Source organism: Eurytemora carolleeae, unplaced genomic scaffold (genome assembly GCF_000591075.1).
Source record: "Eurytemora carolleeae unplaced genomic scaffold, Eaff_2.0 scaffold1465, whole genome shotgun sequence".
NCBI lineage: Eukaryota > Metazoa > Arthropoda > Copepoda > Calanoida > Temoridae > Eurytemora > Eurytemora carolleeae.
Genome location: NW_019397362.1, coordinates 3,896 through 21,059, shown reverse-complemented (window position 1 = coordinate 21,059; position 17,164 = coordinate 3,896). Strand labels below are relative to the sequence as shown.

Below are 17,164 nucleotides of genomic sequence, written 5' to 3'. Positions count from 1 at the left end.
CGGAAAGGTCAGGAAAACAGCTAAATGTTCAGAAACTCACCAATCCACTCAACAACAAACCATCTCAACTAAGAAATGCCTCAAACAACATCTCAATCGACAAAGTAATGCGAGTTCACAAATCAACAACCTCAAGAACATACAGAACTTCCCCCCCAAGACGAGAATTAAAATCAATCAAAACAAACCTACCAAAACCTTGGGATCCAATTAAACATAATACCTCGGACTCAGATACTGACAGTGACGAACCAATAAAAAAAAAAACAGAAAACAAACAACAACACACTTCAAACTCCAGCAGCCAGACACAATCATCTACCTCTCACAATACAGAATCATCAACCTCTCACAATACAGAATCATCAACCTCTCACAATGATGATGCAACACTACCAAATAATGAGACAATAAATACCCCACCAAGAGCAACAGGAGCCAGACCAAAAATAAAAGAAATGTGGTTTACAGAAAATCATCGAACACCCAGAAAAGCAGCTGTGAAATGCACGGAAAAAATTACCAAAATGTACAAAGATCATATGAGATCAAATATTAGTACAGATAACAGAGTTATATCCCCTCTTGATTACACAAGAGATGATGTATTCGATCTTGCTTCACATCATTCAGATGCATCATCACTTAACTGGGATGAAGATCATGATTTTCTTCCACCATCTGAACTAGACGCAGCTTTCGTTGACACGCCGGACGCAACAGATTCTCTATTTTATTCAGAACTTTATCCAGAATTTTATCCAGTAACAGTAGATAGCTCAAGAGTATTTAACTTTGACAAACTATGTCCCCTCCCAACACATGTCACAACATCAGAAAACTATCCTTCAAACGTAGTACCAGGAAGAGTGTACAACTTTTCTCATCTTAATCCTCTTCCAATAGATCTTACCTCACCACCTCCAATTCAGAGTTACCCAGTAACCTCTACACCAAAACCAACACTGAAGGAAAAAATCACAGGACTATTCAAAAAAAAACAATAACAATAATGACGGCACAGGGCACCCCTCAAGAAAGGGGCAAAATTTTATAATAAAGTACAATTTTTAAAAGAAAGGGAGCGACAATACACACAGACTACTGATATTTGTTATATTCAGGAGTCTGATGATTGACAGCTGTGGTGTGACCAGCCACAGCAGAGCATCACTTCGTGCCTTAAGACAATACTTCTGTACTTGTCTTATTTTATCAATGTGTCTTGTGCACCCCAGAGGACAAACATCCAGAAGCTCTGCTGTTACAGAAAGAATGAAGATCTGCCGGGATATGTAACCATCTATTTGTTTGCTACCCGTTGGTCTCCTTCCATACAGAGAATATTCCCCGAAGAGAAGGATAGCAAGGTGAGCTGTTTCCACACTATCGTAGCATGTTCTTGGTTAATTTTTGAACGAATTATGAATTTTAAATCTGACAATCCACTAAACTGGTTCTCCTCCAGACTTATATTATAGTTGTCGGACACAGTTTCCTTAATTTTATTTTTAATTTTAATTTCTATTCTTTTTTAAATTCTGTAAGTTAGCATTGGGAATATTGAGCTTAGTGAATGTAGCTTTTGGCTTGGCGCTATGCCAAGTAAAAGTTTTAGCATTTATTGTCTTATTATTTTAAAATTCTTGAGTAAATATACATTTTTTTAAAGGAAAACAAAGCAAAAAGAAACATTTTATTAAAGGTCACTGAAATGTCATTCCTACATTGTTTAAATTAGAATATTTTTATAATGAATTTCAATTATTTTTGAAGATCATCATTTCTTTATTAATCATGTCATTGTTTTATTTGTGTTTTTGTTTTACCTATGATAAAGAATTATCAAAAAATAATGTTTTCTCATAATGTTAGAAAATCATTCTTTTAATGAATTGCGTTGCAAGTATTCATCTCCTCTTGTGATATTAGTTTGCGTATTATGTTTTAAAAAAACCTTGTAATTAACATTTCGTTATAACTGTTAATAATAGAATTTCTTACAAATTGCTTTCAATATTTTTAGATTGCAATGGATTTTTCTAAAAATGCAGGTAAGTTCTAAAAATTGGAAATTGCTGAATTTGTACAACGGGAACCTCATATAAGTAACAAAAAGAGATATCGTCGTTTTTCTCACTTCTGCTAAAAATCCGTCAGCACTTAAATAGAAAAACCACAATCGAAAAAAAATCTATTTTTAGATAGAAATATTAGGACATCGTAGTGATCGAAAATACCCGAATTGGTAAAATAAAATTAACAACTCGGTATTATTTTGATTAAATGAAAAATTTATTGCGCTGAAATTGCTATTTTCAAAAATCCAGCCGAATTACGCGAAATATGATGCCTTAAAAAAATTTGGAAGTTTATTAAAAATCAATAAATTGTGTTTTCAGTTGATTAACTGCTTTATATTTCACATCATTGTACGCATTGTGGGCACCGAGACAAATCATTTGGAGTAACAAGAAAAGATGAGAAAAATCACAATAACTGCCAGAACTTGTACGTAACGTTTTTCCACCAAACAAAAATATTTGCATTTATTTCGTTAAATATTGCAAATTTTAGGTTATGGGTACCATCATTTATATTGTTCTTAACATTTTCAAAAATAAGCCATTTGAGAGGAAAGATTGATTTTTTTTGGGAACAGAAGTTTTGCAGTTTACATAAAAGGAATGATAATTATTTCAATTTAAAACTTAAATATAAATGTGTCTATAGAAGATATTAGATATATTTTGCCAGTTTTGCATCATACTTGTTGCAATCTAGTGTGTTTGATGTATATAGATTTTGAAACATATGACAGTTATTTTAATAATAATTAAAACTAATTCCTAACAGTTAATGATGTCTTTTCTTCCATTTACACAATTCGAAATTTTTAATTTTTATTTTTACAAGAAGATTGAGGGGAATATATTCTGGCCGGAGTGTTGTGTTTTTGTCAAGCTATAGACTAATGATGGGCACTGATGAACATGACATTTGCACAGGCTGATCCAATTAAAGTGCAGAAAGGATAGCACTAGTTATTTTGCCTGACGTGGCTTGATTTTTGAAAATCGCAATTTCAATGAACTTTATTTACTATTTTAAAAGTGAAAATTGCCGGAACACTCGAATGTTTTGGCATGTAAGACCAATGGGTTGTGGCTTATGGCTGCCGGAAGACAAAAAACTTAAACGTGGCACGGAAGGGAACATGTTATGGATTATTGCCACCTGCCTTCCCCAACTCGCTACAGATCAAGTTGGCCGCTATTAAATTGCTTATATTTTGAGTGGAATCCCTTACTTGTATACTAAGCCCCATATTCTGTACCATCCTTGTGTACCTTGTATTTAGTATCCAAGATCCTGTATCCTGTATTCTTTAATCCTATTTCTTGTTATGGACTTATCATATTTTCTGTATCTCGTAACTGGAATGAATTTCATTTTTATATTCTTAAACCTGCTTCAACCTATAATGGTTGAGCTTTTTTTGTCTGATTTTTTATTTGGGGGGAGGGGGATTCCCTATGATTTGCCCTATCTTTAATTTTGCAAAATTTTGTTCACATTTTCTTATGAAGCATAAGCGTTCTATTTCGAGAGGGGAAGGAATCCACCTCCCCCCCCCACAAATTTAAACATCAAGTTAACAAACATAATTTTTCAAATTCTTATATCTTTGCACCCTAATGGTGTAAACTTTTGATATTTCAAACTTTGAGTTTCATATCTTGCATAATTCAAAGTTCGAAATATCTAAGGTCTGGCTGGAAAGATAAGGGATTAGAAAAGCAAAGTTTGTGGCAAAAACTTAATCCCATTGGCCGGGGAAATATTTAAAAATGTAATTAAAATAAGCCTAAATATTGTAAATTGTTGAAAATTGTAAGGCTGTCTTATTTTTTGTAGCCTCATTTAAAACCTATTGGACTTCTTCTATTTTAACTTTGAATTTTGACTCTTTCGGAAAGCATTTTCTCTTCGTAACCGTTGCATCACAAATTTTGGGCCCGATCGGTTCAGCCGTTTTTACGTTTATTAGATACAAATGAACAGACATGCAAAGTATAAATATATAGAAGATTAATGAAGATTAAATGTTTAACAAGGACCCCTCCTGAATCAAGAGGTATGAACACTATGTCCATTTTAACTTTAACGCAAATTGTATAAAAATGCCCTTCAATATGTAGCGAGTTCTGAAACCTATTTTCATAAATTATAAACTTGTTTATTTATTTTGGAACACCCTGTAACTTGTCCTTTGTATTGTAAGGAAATGGCCGAATGGAAGTTTTGTAGAAAAAATTAATTCTGGCCTTTATGCTCCATCATGAGATTGAGAACCAGGAAATCACTTTATTCTACGTAGATGCGTGGGATGGGGGGGTTTAACGTTTAGTTACAACTGTTAAACCAGAAAACTTTCAGGCAGTCGTTATTTTTATATGGTAAGAACAACGGAACGTCCGTTGCGTTAATGGTAATTTTCGTGTTTAAAAAAGTTACCATTTATAGTTAACGATCCCAATTTTATTAACCGCGTTAACGAAAGATTTTCTTTCGTTAACGGTTGTTTTTCGCAATTGACGAAAAAGATAAAAAAATTGCGATGTTTTTAAACACTGTAAGATTATGAACGGATGAATGTACATTCTTTATTTTTTTGATTCTTTGTTGTTGTTGTTGTTGTTCTCTGTCATGACTTTATTTACATTTTAACATTATACAGCAAGATTTGAAACTTTTTGTTACCTTAGCGGAACCAGACTTCACCATATGTGACTGTACATAATACATACATACTGTAAGAGTCATTAATCATGCAAGCTTAAGGGACTGTACATACTACATACATACAGTAGGAGTCATTAATTATGCAAGTTTAAAGGACTGTACATACTACATGCATACAGTAGGAGTAATTAATTAAGTAAGTTTAAAGTACTGTACATACTACATGCATACAGTAGGAGTCATTAATTATGCAAGTTTAAAGTACTGTACATAATACATACATACAGTAGAGTCATTAATTATGCAAGTTTAAAGGACTGTACATACTATAAATACATACAGTAAGAGTCATTAATTATGCGAGTTTAAAGGACTGTACATACTACATACATACAGTAAGAGTCATTAATTATGCAAGTTTAAAGGACTGTACATACTATAAATACATACAGTAAGAGTCATTAATTATGCGAGTTTAAAGGACTGTACATACTACATACATACAGTAAGAGTCATTAATTATGCGAGTTTAAAGGACTGTACATACTACATACATACAGTAGGAGTCATTAATTATGCGAGTTTAAAGGACTGTACATAATACATACATACAGTAAGAGTCATTAATTATGCAAGTTTAAAGGACTTTACATAATAAATACATACAGTAGGAGTCATTAATTATCAAGTTTAAAGGACTTTACATGTTGCATACATATAGTAAGAGTCATTAATTATGCAAGTTTAAAGGACTGTACATATTACATGCATACAGTAAGAGTCATTAATTATGCAAGTTTAAAGGACTGTACATACTACATGCATACAGTAGGAGTCATTAATTATGCAAGTTTAAAGGACTGTACATAATACATACATATAGTAAGAGTCATTAATTATGCAAGTTTAAAGGACTTTACATAATACATACATACAGAATAAGTCATTAATTGTGCAAGTTTAAAGGACTGTACATACTACATGCATACAGTAGGAGTCATTAATTATGCAAGTTTAAAGGACTTTACATAATAAATACATACAGAAGAAGTCATTAATTGTGCAAGTTTAAAGGACTGTACATAATACATACATACAGTAAGAGTCATTAATTATGCGAGTTTAAAGGACTGTAAGTGTAATGTTACGTGACCCACCAAATCTCCACGCAAAGAGGAGAAATGCCCAATTTTCAACGATACCATTGAAACCTTTGACTGATTATCGAGGACAGAGAACTCGGTGTGTTTATCTCTAAAATGTGGTGTTCTAATTGCCGTGAACTGAAGTAAACAATTGAACACAGCACAGCATTGCAGATATTCCTCGACAATTCCGAATATTCTATGTTCAATGCGGTTTTTTAAAAATTCAAATATAAATATTTATTTTCTGCGAAAGTGAATATTAATATTTTTCATACAGGGTGTTCCAATAAACATGGGAATTCAGTGACGAATTTGATATCATATTTGTTATGAATTAGCATTGAAATACCTAATTTTAAAAGCCATAAATATCATTATGTCTGCCAGTTTATTTTATGAAATCGGTAAATGGCTGTAAAGACGTGTCTATAATGTCTCCGGAAGATGAACACTGAAGACGGACAAGTTTACTCTGTTTGTAAACTGTAATTAAGGACAACCGTATGCAGTCAAAACATAAACAAACAAATTGTAAGTATAGCAGACGTTAATCTTACGGATTACAGCTTTCTCAGTAGGTATCACTATACTAAATCAAAGAATTGTTTTAAAAGACGATATCGAATTCGTCACTGAATTCCCATTTTTATTGGGACACCCTGTATATAAAACAGTGTTTAACAATTACAAGCGTTTCATGTGGATAGCCAGTCATCCTTGATAAGTCAAGGTTTCAAGGGTCCTGTTTTGAATCGGACACGCCACTCCACAAATGGAGGGTCATTTGAAATTATGCCTACAGTCCCTTTAATCGTTTATAAATAAATACATGTACAGTTGTAAGGAATCCTATCCTTGAAATTTTTCGCCGAAAAAAAGATGACCGTAAATATATATAAAAAAATCTAAAACTATGTTAAAATTAAAAGAAATCGAATAAAATATCATACAGTTTTGATCTACGATTGATATTTATTGATATTTCACAGTTTCAAGCTAGGGGGATATTCTTACTGCAATGCACTTTATGAAGTAAGATCTATAGCACTCTTGAAATGTTTCAACCTTGCAACATGAATGAACTGAGTTTTTGCCACAAACTCTCTTTTTCTATACATATTTCTGGTTAGACTCGTTAGACATCTCTTTATAAAGAGTGAAATGTTCGACGGTACCATAAAAGCTTTGTTTGCATAATTCAGACTAAAAAAGCTATCCATGTTTAAAATTATAAAATTCGAATGCTTTAATTGTGATTTCTCCATCAAAATCAGAATTAAACGCTTCTCTAGATAGAAAAATAGAATTCCCATTTTATTGAAAATCCAATGGTTACAGAAAGACAAAAAAAACTAATATGTCTACGGGCGGCATTGAGGAATGGTCTATTGACCTAATATATTTTAAGCGCTCGTAATCATTTTGAATATATAAATGAAGGTAAACTTATACTGTACAGGGTTTTCCACAAAGGATGATACTGTGAAGACGAGCTAAAAATCTGTAATTATGACAGTTCCAAATTTAGTCTCTTTATGCCATTTTTTAGTGATTTCTCAAAGAAATAAAAAAGTTCACAATTGCAGAGAATCCTGAATCCTAATTTTAAGGAAACAGACAGTTTAAATTAGTACATTCGTGTCTGAAGTCTCATCCTTTGGGGGTAACCCTTTATATTAGGAAATATGAATATGATAAACATCAATGATTGTTATGGATCGAGGCCAAAACACGATAAACTAGAGATCCTGGGTAAATGCCTAGTAAGTCTCAACTTTAGAACCATTGTCACCCATTATATGTAGATGTTCGTATTTTTTTATTTTAACTTAATTGTTTAGCTCTTTAGTTTAAATCTTTGTTTAAACAATTTATCTTTTGCGTATATTTTTTGGCGGATTTTGAACGAGAGATTAAAATATGACTGAAAGTGTTCAAAAACAGACAGGATGCATTTCGATGTAATTAGTTTAACGTGAAACCTTTAAATGTTTAATACCAAAACACAGATGCCCATCTCTAATTGGGGGCGTTGTTGCCTTTATAATATATGACACCCATCCTACGCCCCCGACCATATGCCTGTTCCAAAAACTGTTCATATTCATAATCCATGCATGTTGTGCGCGCGCTTGAAACTCTGTGTTATCAATATCTAGCTTCAGTTAATGCTCAGTTGTATTTTGGAGCTTGCTAGGAACGGTTGTGCAGTTGCTCGCTCTAGAACGTCAACACTGCTAGCTAGGACCCTCAGGTGAAAGTTGTTTACAGTTGATAAAAACTTTCTATCAATCCAACTCTCAAAATTAATCATCTAACCTAGCTCTATAGCCCTAACCCACATTCCATTCCAAATGGTTCAGATTTTTAAAAAAAAAATTTAAGAGAACCCCGGTCCCAATAATAGATTAACGATAAATGGTACCCTTTACACTTTTATCTTTACAACATTAAGAAAGGCATCATCGTGTTTTTTAATCTTTATCCTTGTTGAATTCTGAATTTTACGAGAGAAAAAAAAGAATATCTTTCTCAGTTTGGCTCAAACAAAAGCTTACAGAGATCTGTTGTGAATCAGGCATTCAATTATTTTAAATAAAAAGATCATGAAAAATTACGTCTGAACACTCCCTTTAACAATTAAATGAAAATTGAGCATCTGTCGATGCCGTATGGTCCTTGATTTTATTTTACAACAAAAATAATAATTATCGTTAAAAGCCAAAACGTTTTTTATTTTTATCTAAAATCTGAAAACCAAAATTTTTAAAAGTTTAATTATAGTTAGTTGAGTCAGTTGCTTGCAGAGATAAGACTACGAGTTCTAATAATAATCAAGGTAAACTAGATCTATAATATATAATCTCCTTGAACTGTTCTAAATTATCAAAATACGGTTAATTAGGAAGTTAAACCGAATAAAACATTAACAATTCTTAAATATAAATATATATATTTTTTAACCTACATTCAAATTAGGACATGAAATATGTCACTAATTTATCTAATACCATTAAATCAAACAATAGTTTAGACCAATAAAAACTCTGTTATAGCTGGACAATTTTCACAACACACATTTTTCCTCAGACTCCTCATATAATCAAATTCAAAACAACTTGTTCTGCAGTGATCATGCAAAATCTTCGTTGTTATGATAAGATAAAATACATCTTCTTTCAGTTTTAAAAGACATAGGCTTTCAGGGCTTCTAATGCAAATTTACGGTTTAAAATGTTGCTTTTTAAGTCGCCATAATTTATTAGCACTACTGTTTGCAGATTTTTCTGTTAACATTGATGAATTTTCAAACAAACAAATTTGAAATCGACAATTTTTCTTGGCAACGTATTCCTATTTCGAAACATTTACCTTAAACCTTTCCTGGGGAAATTTGGGACCAGTTGGTTTAGCCGTTTTGAACACTATTGAGGTATTGATTGTCGCAAAAAAAAATGAAAATAGAGTGATAATTTCGAGATTGTCTTTGTACATGATTTGTATTTAGTATGGCATAATGTCCACTAGAAAATCTGTAATTAGTAGAATGTTTTTTTCCGTCTGCTGAAATTTAGAATTTGTTTGATTTTGTTTTGGTTGCATACTGTTGTTCTGTTTTAAAATGATAAAATTCATATTTATAAATACTCTATAGTACAGTGGTAACCAGACAACTCTGGAATAGAAAGACAACTTTAATACTCAATTTATGATTTTTAATAGTCCAATAGAACAAGAGGCACATCAATATCCAGTTGATTTTCAAGCTACTGCTAAAACTATTAGCTCTGTAACCACATCAAATTCACCTAACTATAACTTAAATGAAGTCTTCCTATTCCAGAGTTCTCCGGTTCTCACTGTATAGGTACCTGTAAGCTTGTAATCGATTCCTACGTTTATTGAGACACCAGTTGTAATTGTGAGTTTTACTTTATTGATAAACAAACAGATGTGCAGAGTGTGAAACAACAGGTTCCTGCTATTTGAACCACATGTCACACCCGGACAGCTATGAGAAATGGCATCACAGACCCGGACAGCTATGAGAAATGGCATCACAGACCCGGTCAGCTATGAGAAATGGCATCACAGACCCGGACGGCTATGAGAAATGGCATCAGAGACCCGGACAGCTATGAGAAATGGCATCACAGACCCGGACGGCTATGATAAATGGCATCACAGACCCGGACAGCATGAGAAATGGCATCACAGACCCGGACAGCAATGAGAAATGGCATCACAGACCCGGACAGCATGAGAAATGGCATCACAGACCCGGACAGCTATGATAAATGGCATCACAGACCCGGACAGCAATGAGAAATGGCATCACAGACCCGGACAGCTATGATAAATGGCATCACAGACCCGGACAGCTCTGAGAAATGGCATCAATTTGGGATCGACTTTGATTTATGCCCCAACTCATTTAAATACTGTTGTGTAGCCCTGTACAGGCTCATCTCAGAAGTATAAAGCGATTTAGCTTTATGTTTCAAAGCAATAATCGGCAAAGTTCTATTTTTGCTTTTCTAGAGCCTGCAACTTTGAATTCCTTTGAACTTTTCGTATTAATTGTTAGAATATCTAAACATGTTTTTTTTTTTTTCTTAGTTTAAAGGCTCCAAAGCGTTAAATCTTTTTACCATTTCCTATTTTACTTCCGACTTTAGAAAATAGAAAATATTTCTTCAGAGTGCATAGGTTCTTGGGTTGAGGACGTCTTTGGTGCTTCGACAAATCAAAAATAGTCCATACATTTTTTTGTTATTTAAGCTACAGATTTAAGCTAGCTACAGATCTAAGATTTCAAAAGTGGATGCACAAGTTTGATGTAAAGGTTAAAAATAAAAGAATATGAAATATTTTTCCGGCACATTTTTATGATTTTTAAAACTTTCTTAATCAAGTTTGCGGGCTAAACTTGTTAAACTTGTCAAAAGAGGGGGGGTCGAAAAGCCCAACCCACAACTATATTATACGAAAATGCTAATAACCCGATTGGAAAGGTTAACACGTTTGGAATTCTGTCATTTTTATTCGCTCTTCTAGGTGCATGCATGTGTTTAATATATAATAAATAATAAATAATAAATAATTTTTGACAGACAAAATCATAAATTTAAATATTTTCGTTGATTTTGCCATCATTGTGAATCAAATATGTCATTTTGTCACTCTAAATTACATCTACAGTCCCTGCAAAAAGTAATGAACAAATTAAAAACCTTTACCAGTTTGATTAATTATGTTAATTATGTTAATCATGTGCATCTAAGCATGATACAATGTTCGTAATTTTTATAAAAACATTCTGGAGTATGGATAGAAGCATATTTTAAATGATTTAAAAATGTGAAAGGGAAGAATGTAAAATTGAAATAGTTCTACAAAATATACAAAAAAGGCTTCAATTGGAAATTTGATTTTGACAAAGAGCTTTATTATACAGTGATAACCAGAAAACAATGGAATAGAAAGACGACATTGTAGCAATACTTAATGGTTTTGATGTTGTTACAAAGCAAATATTTTTACTAGTAACTTAGCAAAGCACAATTTAAGTGAAAAGGGTCTATTTACACTGTACAATTGCTATGTCTAATGCTCCTTGAACTAGTTTAGGTCCTTGAGTTTAAAAGTCGTCTTCCTATTTCAAAGTTTTCTGGTTATCACTGTATATAACTAGCTGAAGTGCCCTGCGTTGCTCGTAGAATTTGAAAAATTAAAATTTAAAAAAAAATCTATTTTTTAGCCAATGTGACCCCCCATGGCACCCATGAGTTCCCTCAAAAAATTATTATAAAGATTGTTTCATCTAGATGGAATCCTTGCTGTTTGTATGTCTGCTGGTTTGTTTGATATTCACAATTGTCCTCGGAGTCCCGCTTGACCTCGGTAGTGGTGGGGTTTATGACAGCCCTGAGGCCAACCTCTACTGGGCCTCCAGGTTTCCGGGGCTAGCCTCTGGATGGGGGTCCCTTAGAGCCCTACAGGTAATATAAAACCCTTTATATGATCAAGGATCGATGAGATATTCATGTTTTTGATTTGAAAAAGTGAATTCCGGATTTCCGTCAGTAGTGAAACAATAGAAGAAATAGTCAAGATTCAACACTTTCCACATTTGTTGATTTAAAAAGTTTGAAAGGGTACCGTTGTGAATCGGCGGCATGCCTATTTTACAGGAAGGGTCAATTGAAATTACAACGCCTTAATGAACGGAAGCTGAAACCAAACTACTAATATCTCCATCAATTTCCAAAGTACAAAACAGACAGACATGTAAGAAATAATGTCTTCATCATAGCCAAATCCGCAAAGATAATGCAAAAAGGTCGTTATTAAATTTTCTTGTTTACTGGGGCACCCTGCAAAATGTACTTAACTGTCGTACAAACCACCAATTCCTAAATAAGACTGATAACTGCCGTTGTGTGAAGTCAAGTGTCACCCTTCATCCGATGCTTTTGATTGTAATATATTATACTATTAAAATCTACGGAGTGTGGATGTGGAACCATATTAAACCAAATTTAACGTCATTAAATACATAGTATCGCTTAATCTTATCTCTGCAATAGGTAATTTGAAGCATTCTGGGGTTGTTTGAACCATACTAAAATGTGAATACTCTTGAAAATTCAAGTCTTTTAGGCCCCCCAATTATTTATGTTTTTTCTTTAAAAAGATAGATAATTTATATATTAGTATGAGACATAATCTTTAATAATCAGAGATATTAAGATAAAAATAATTGATATATAAGAATTAAACAAAATATCTGTTTAGAAAGATTAAATTTTGACTATGTGGGAATAGAGATAAGTATCGTTTTTAAAAACATTCGGGAAAAAATGTCGTTTTTAGTTTCGTTTCGGATTTTTCAAAACTAACAAGTACATTAGTTTTTAGAAAAAACGAATGACGATTGTTTTCAAAAACAACGTTTTCGATCAAAAAGATCTTTTCGTTTTCATCGTTAAAAACGACGACGAAAAATCAAAAACGAAACGTTCGTTTTTTTAAAGTTCTTTTTTTAAATGGTCGTTTTTAAAACGATCGTTTATCAAAACGATCGTTTTTAATAAACTCAACGTTTAATTAACGATCGTTAACGAAGAGAGGAAACCGACCTGAAGGGCATCTATGCTTATCATTGAGTAGTTTTTAAGAAAATATCAAGAAGTTTTAGCTCCCCCACAACTGTTTCACCTCATGTAAGACAACATTCAATAAAAATTCATGTAATTTTTTTTTTTAAACAACGATTGTATTTCCAAAAACGATCGTTTTTGTTTTCTAAAAGTTCAAAACGAGCGGGTCGTTTTTAAAAATGATCGTTTTTTCAGAAAACGAAAACGATTGAAAAACGAAACAAAAAACGATCGTTTAACGATCGTTTTCAAAAACGATTAACAACCCTAAGTAGTTTAAAGTTATATTTTATGTCTTTATAAATGACAATTTTTGTTTAACTTATGGCGGGGTTCAATATAGCTTTTATTGTGTTATTTTTTGTTGTATTAAAACCAAAACTTTACAAAAGAGCCTAATTTATTTTCACATCAAAATTTAAATAAACTTTTATTCAATATATTTCATTTTATGAGAAATACCAATTTCATGGATTGTGATTTCTAACATGAAATAACCTGAAAAACAGTATTTTTGTCGAGGATAGATTACTGTAAAGGGCACTCTCGACGTAATATACAGAGACCCTTTCCAGAAAAGAATTAAAACGTTCAATGCATCCCTAAACCTTTATCTAAGTAACACGAGGAAGATATTGTCGTTTTTCCATCTTTCAGGGTACACCAGGATACACCAGGGTACAACAGGGTACACTAGGGTACAACAGGGTATTCAACGCATCTTCAACAGTTCGGTCTTTGTCCCAGCAAGCTGTAACTTTCGAAAAAATGTGACCAATTAAACAGGGTTTTTTTTCGCTTAGGCTGTTTTTACTTTTTAATTGACTTTTGTGTTTTTTATGAAAAAGTAAAACAGGCAACTTTGAAAATTTAAAGATGGTTGAATTAAAGACCAAAAAGGCGATTGAATTCGAATATATATATAAAAAGTAGAACGCATCTTGCCCTGGTTAGTTCAGGGTGAGTCAAATGAAAAAGAATTTAAGTTTTAGATGAAAAGAATGAATAGATAAAAATTTGAAAGAATGAGTATGAAATAAAATCAAATCCTGCATAAATGGGAAAACAAAATTTATACAGGGTGTCCCACGAAACATGACAGTTGGTGAATAATTTAAAATGTCTTCTTTCATAATTACTTAAGTTGTTTAATACCTAAGAGAATTAAAAGAATATTTTTGGTATTCATATTATAGTAAAATTGATTTCAAAGTAAAATATATTTTAGTAAAAGATTTTAATGAACGAAAAAAATTCAAAAAGTCGATAGCGTAGGGAAGAAGACATTCCAAATTATTTACCAACTCGCATGTTTCGTGGGACATCCTGTACTTTTTTCAAAGTGTGGGGGGGGAGGGATTTTAATATTAATTTATAATGATAACAGATATAATATTTAGGAGGGAATAAACGCTGCTGCTTTGTCAAGACGTCCCTGAATGTCGTCCTTTTCTAAGACTGGATTCTTGAATAACTATGATAAAAAGTACAAAATATATTATGTATTTTATTATCATATCTGATTTTTTTATGTTAAATTGTACATATTATAAATTTATGATTATTTACATAGCTATGAAGTGCCATGCATTCTCAGTCGCATACCTACCAACGCTTTGTTTTCATCTTAATAAATTGTAAAAAATTAATATTTTTCAATATTTTCAATTAAGGACACAATATTAATGATGTATTTAAAATGAGAACATACACAAGAATAAAAATGATAATGCAGTAAGAATCAAAAGACTGTGGAATAGGAAAAATACATTAAAGCAACTATCAATTAAAAGAAATGGGTCTAGGTGAATTGTACACTGCCCAATTGCTTTGTCTTACAGTTAAACCCTAAATGATGATCCATACATCGAAAGAATTTATCAAATGTCGTCTAGACAATTTTTCAATGTGTTATATACTATTTTACATAAATCTTAGTATTTGCGAAAATAAATAATATATGCGGGAAGTGTTAAAGTGCTCCATATAATTATTTAATTAAAAAAACTTAATATCTGCATCATTCCATTACCAGAAAGTGAAGAATACGACATTTGAGGAATTCTTTAGCTTCTGGATAAATTGAAGTTTAGCTTTTTAGCTCCAGGAGTAGCTTAGGTTAAGCTTATAAACTCCAGGAGTAGCTGAGGTTAAGCTTATAAACTCCAGAAGTAGCTGAGGTTAAGCTTATCAGATCCAGGAGTAGCTTAAGTTAAGCTTATAAACTCCAGGAGTAGCTGAGGTTAAGCTTATAAACTCCAGAAGTAGCTGAGGTTAAGCTTATTAGCTCCAGGAGTAGCTTAGGTTAAGCTTATAAACTCCAGGAGTAGCTGAGGTTAAGCTTATAAACTCCAGAAGTAGTTGAGGTTAAGCTTATTAGCTCCAGGAGTAGCTGAGGTTAAGCTTATTAACTCCAGGAGTATCTCAGGTTAAGCTTGTTAGCTCCAGAAGTAGCTGAGGTTTAGCTTATTAGCTCCAAGAGTAGCTAAGGTTTGGTAGAATGAAGGAAGAGTAAATTCGTGGACAAGATGTTCATGCTTGAGATTGTCATCCTAGTCCAATGCTTGAACTGTTTCTGACCAGAGCTGTGAACTTTTGAATGGTGGATTTCGGTATTAATGCTTAATCGACTCTTTTTCTTAATCTCGAGATACAAATTACGCTTGTTCTCTTCTTGTTATTAATCTCCAGATTAATTAAGTAGTCGGGAGTAAGGATATCTCATTCTAAAGTTTTCAGCTCAGGACTCAGTAGGCTGTGTTTTTGGACATGGTTCATTTGTTGCTTCAGATATAAATACATGATAAATAACGAGTGTATATAGGAAAGGAAGATGAGTAGGTCTTCAATGGTTCCAGACTCTAACGCTACTGATTTGCGGATTTTCTAATCCTCTTTCGGAGATTTCATTCTCTACAACGTTTGATGAAATCAAAGAAGTGTAATTTTTATTTTATATTTAACATTACTTCGAGTTTTTCAAAAATCACAAATTATTTTTACATATAAAAGCTTAGAAATGTGCCTCATAACTGTAGGAACTTCCTTGAACCTAAAACTATAATTTTTATTATATATGTATTATCTACAATGAAAGGCGATTTTATCATCGAATGAAGAAGACTTTTATTAATAATGATTTGAATTCTAATAAGCATTTTTCGAAGTTTATACAAGTACAAAAAGAAGCTTTTATTTGACAAATTCTCTTTGCTTAAATGTTTGAGTGCTTCTTTTGTTTGTAAGCTCGGTATAAATCTAAATTGAAATTTAGAAAGTCGTCTTTTTTTTGTATTGATATTTGCGACAACGACTGTAGCGACTATCCTGACTCGCCAGTTACCACTTTATTTTCCTAAATGAGTTTTAATTCGAATGTTTCAAGTTTATCTTAAACCGTCGAACCGTGTGAAGATTCCAATTTTTTGTGATATTTGTGAATGTGATATATGTATGAATTAAATATGAAAATTCGTCAGTAAATTCGAGATACTAAAACTTTTAAACTTTTTTAAAAATTCCGTAAGAGATTTTGAATAATGCCTGAATAGATGCATATTTTCCCTAAACATGTATTATGCATGCAAAAATACAGGGTGTCCCACCAAACATGGCAGTTGGTGAATAGTTTAAAATGTCTTCTTCCATAATTTGATAAGTTGTTTGATACTAAAGAGACAGATAACATTTTTATATGAAAGTTCTATTATACAGGGTGTCCCAAAAAACATGGGAATTTATTGACGAATTCGATGTCGTCTTTTTAAATACTTCTTTGATTTAGTATAGTGATACCAACTGAGAAAGCTTTAATCTGTAAGAGTTTCGTCTGCTATGTTTACATTTTGTTTGTTTATGTTTACGGTTGTACTTAGTAAAACAAGAAAATTGCAGTATTCAAACAGAGAAAACTTGTCCGTTTTCACTGTTTATCTTGCAGAGGCATTATAGACACATCTTTACAGTCTTTTACCCTTTTCATAAAATAAACTCTAGCAGACATAATAATATTATGGCTTTTGAAATTAGGTATTACAATGCTAATTCATAGCAAAGACGATATACAATTCGTCACTGAATTCCCATGTTTTTTGGGACACCCTGTAG

The 17,164-nt window shown here is 32.4% G+C and overlaps 1 protein-coding gene and 1 long non-coding RNA gene across 5 annotated transcripts in view; one reads left to right on the top strand and one right to left on the bottom strand.

Annotated features, from left to right (window-relative positions):
* Positions 1-1,183: 1,183 nt before the first annotated feature.
* LOC111713757 (uncharacterized) lies at positions 1,184-14,706 on the top strand. Of its 4 annotated transcripts, none has more exons than XR_002767775.1 (6): positions 1,184-1,370; positions 2,027-2,054; positions 8,092-8,148; positions 8,679-8,733; positions 11,723-11,896; positions 14,458-14,706. It is a non-coding gene; the product is annotated as an uncharacterized LOC111713757 (long non-coding RNA). The 4 variants fall into 4 exon arrangements; XR_002767777.1 differs by having other exon boundaries at positions 8,084-8,148; XR_002767776.1 differs by having other exon boundaries at positions 8,071-8,148.
* Positions 14,707-15,993: 1,287 nt separating this feature from the next.
* LOC111713753 (uncharacterized) overlaps positions 15,994-17,164 on the bottom strand; it is a 3,675-nt gene continuing 2,504 nt past the window's right edge. The window contains exon 5 of the mRNA XM_023488696.1: positions 15,994-16,109. Within this exon, the coding sequence (XP_023344464.1) occupies positions 16,071-16,109 (39 nt within the window). The 3' untranslated portion in view covers positions 15,994-16,070. The remainder of the gene's footprint in view (positions 16,110-17,164) is intronic.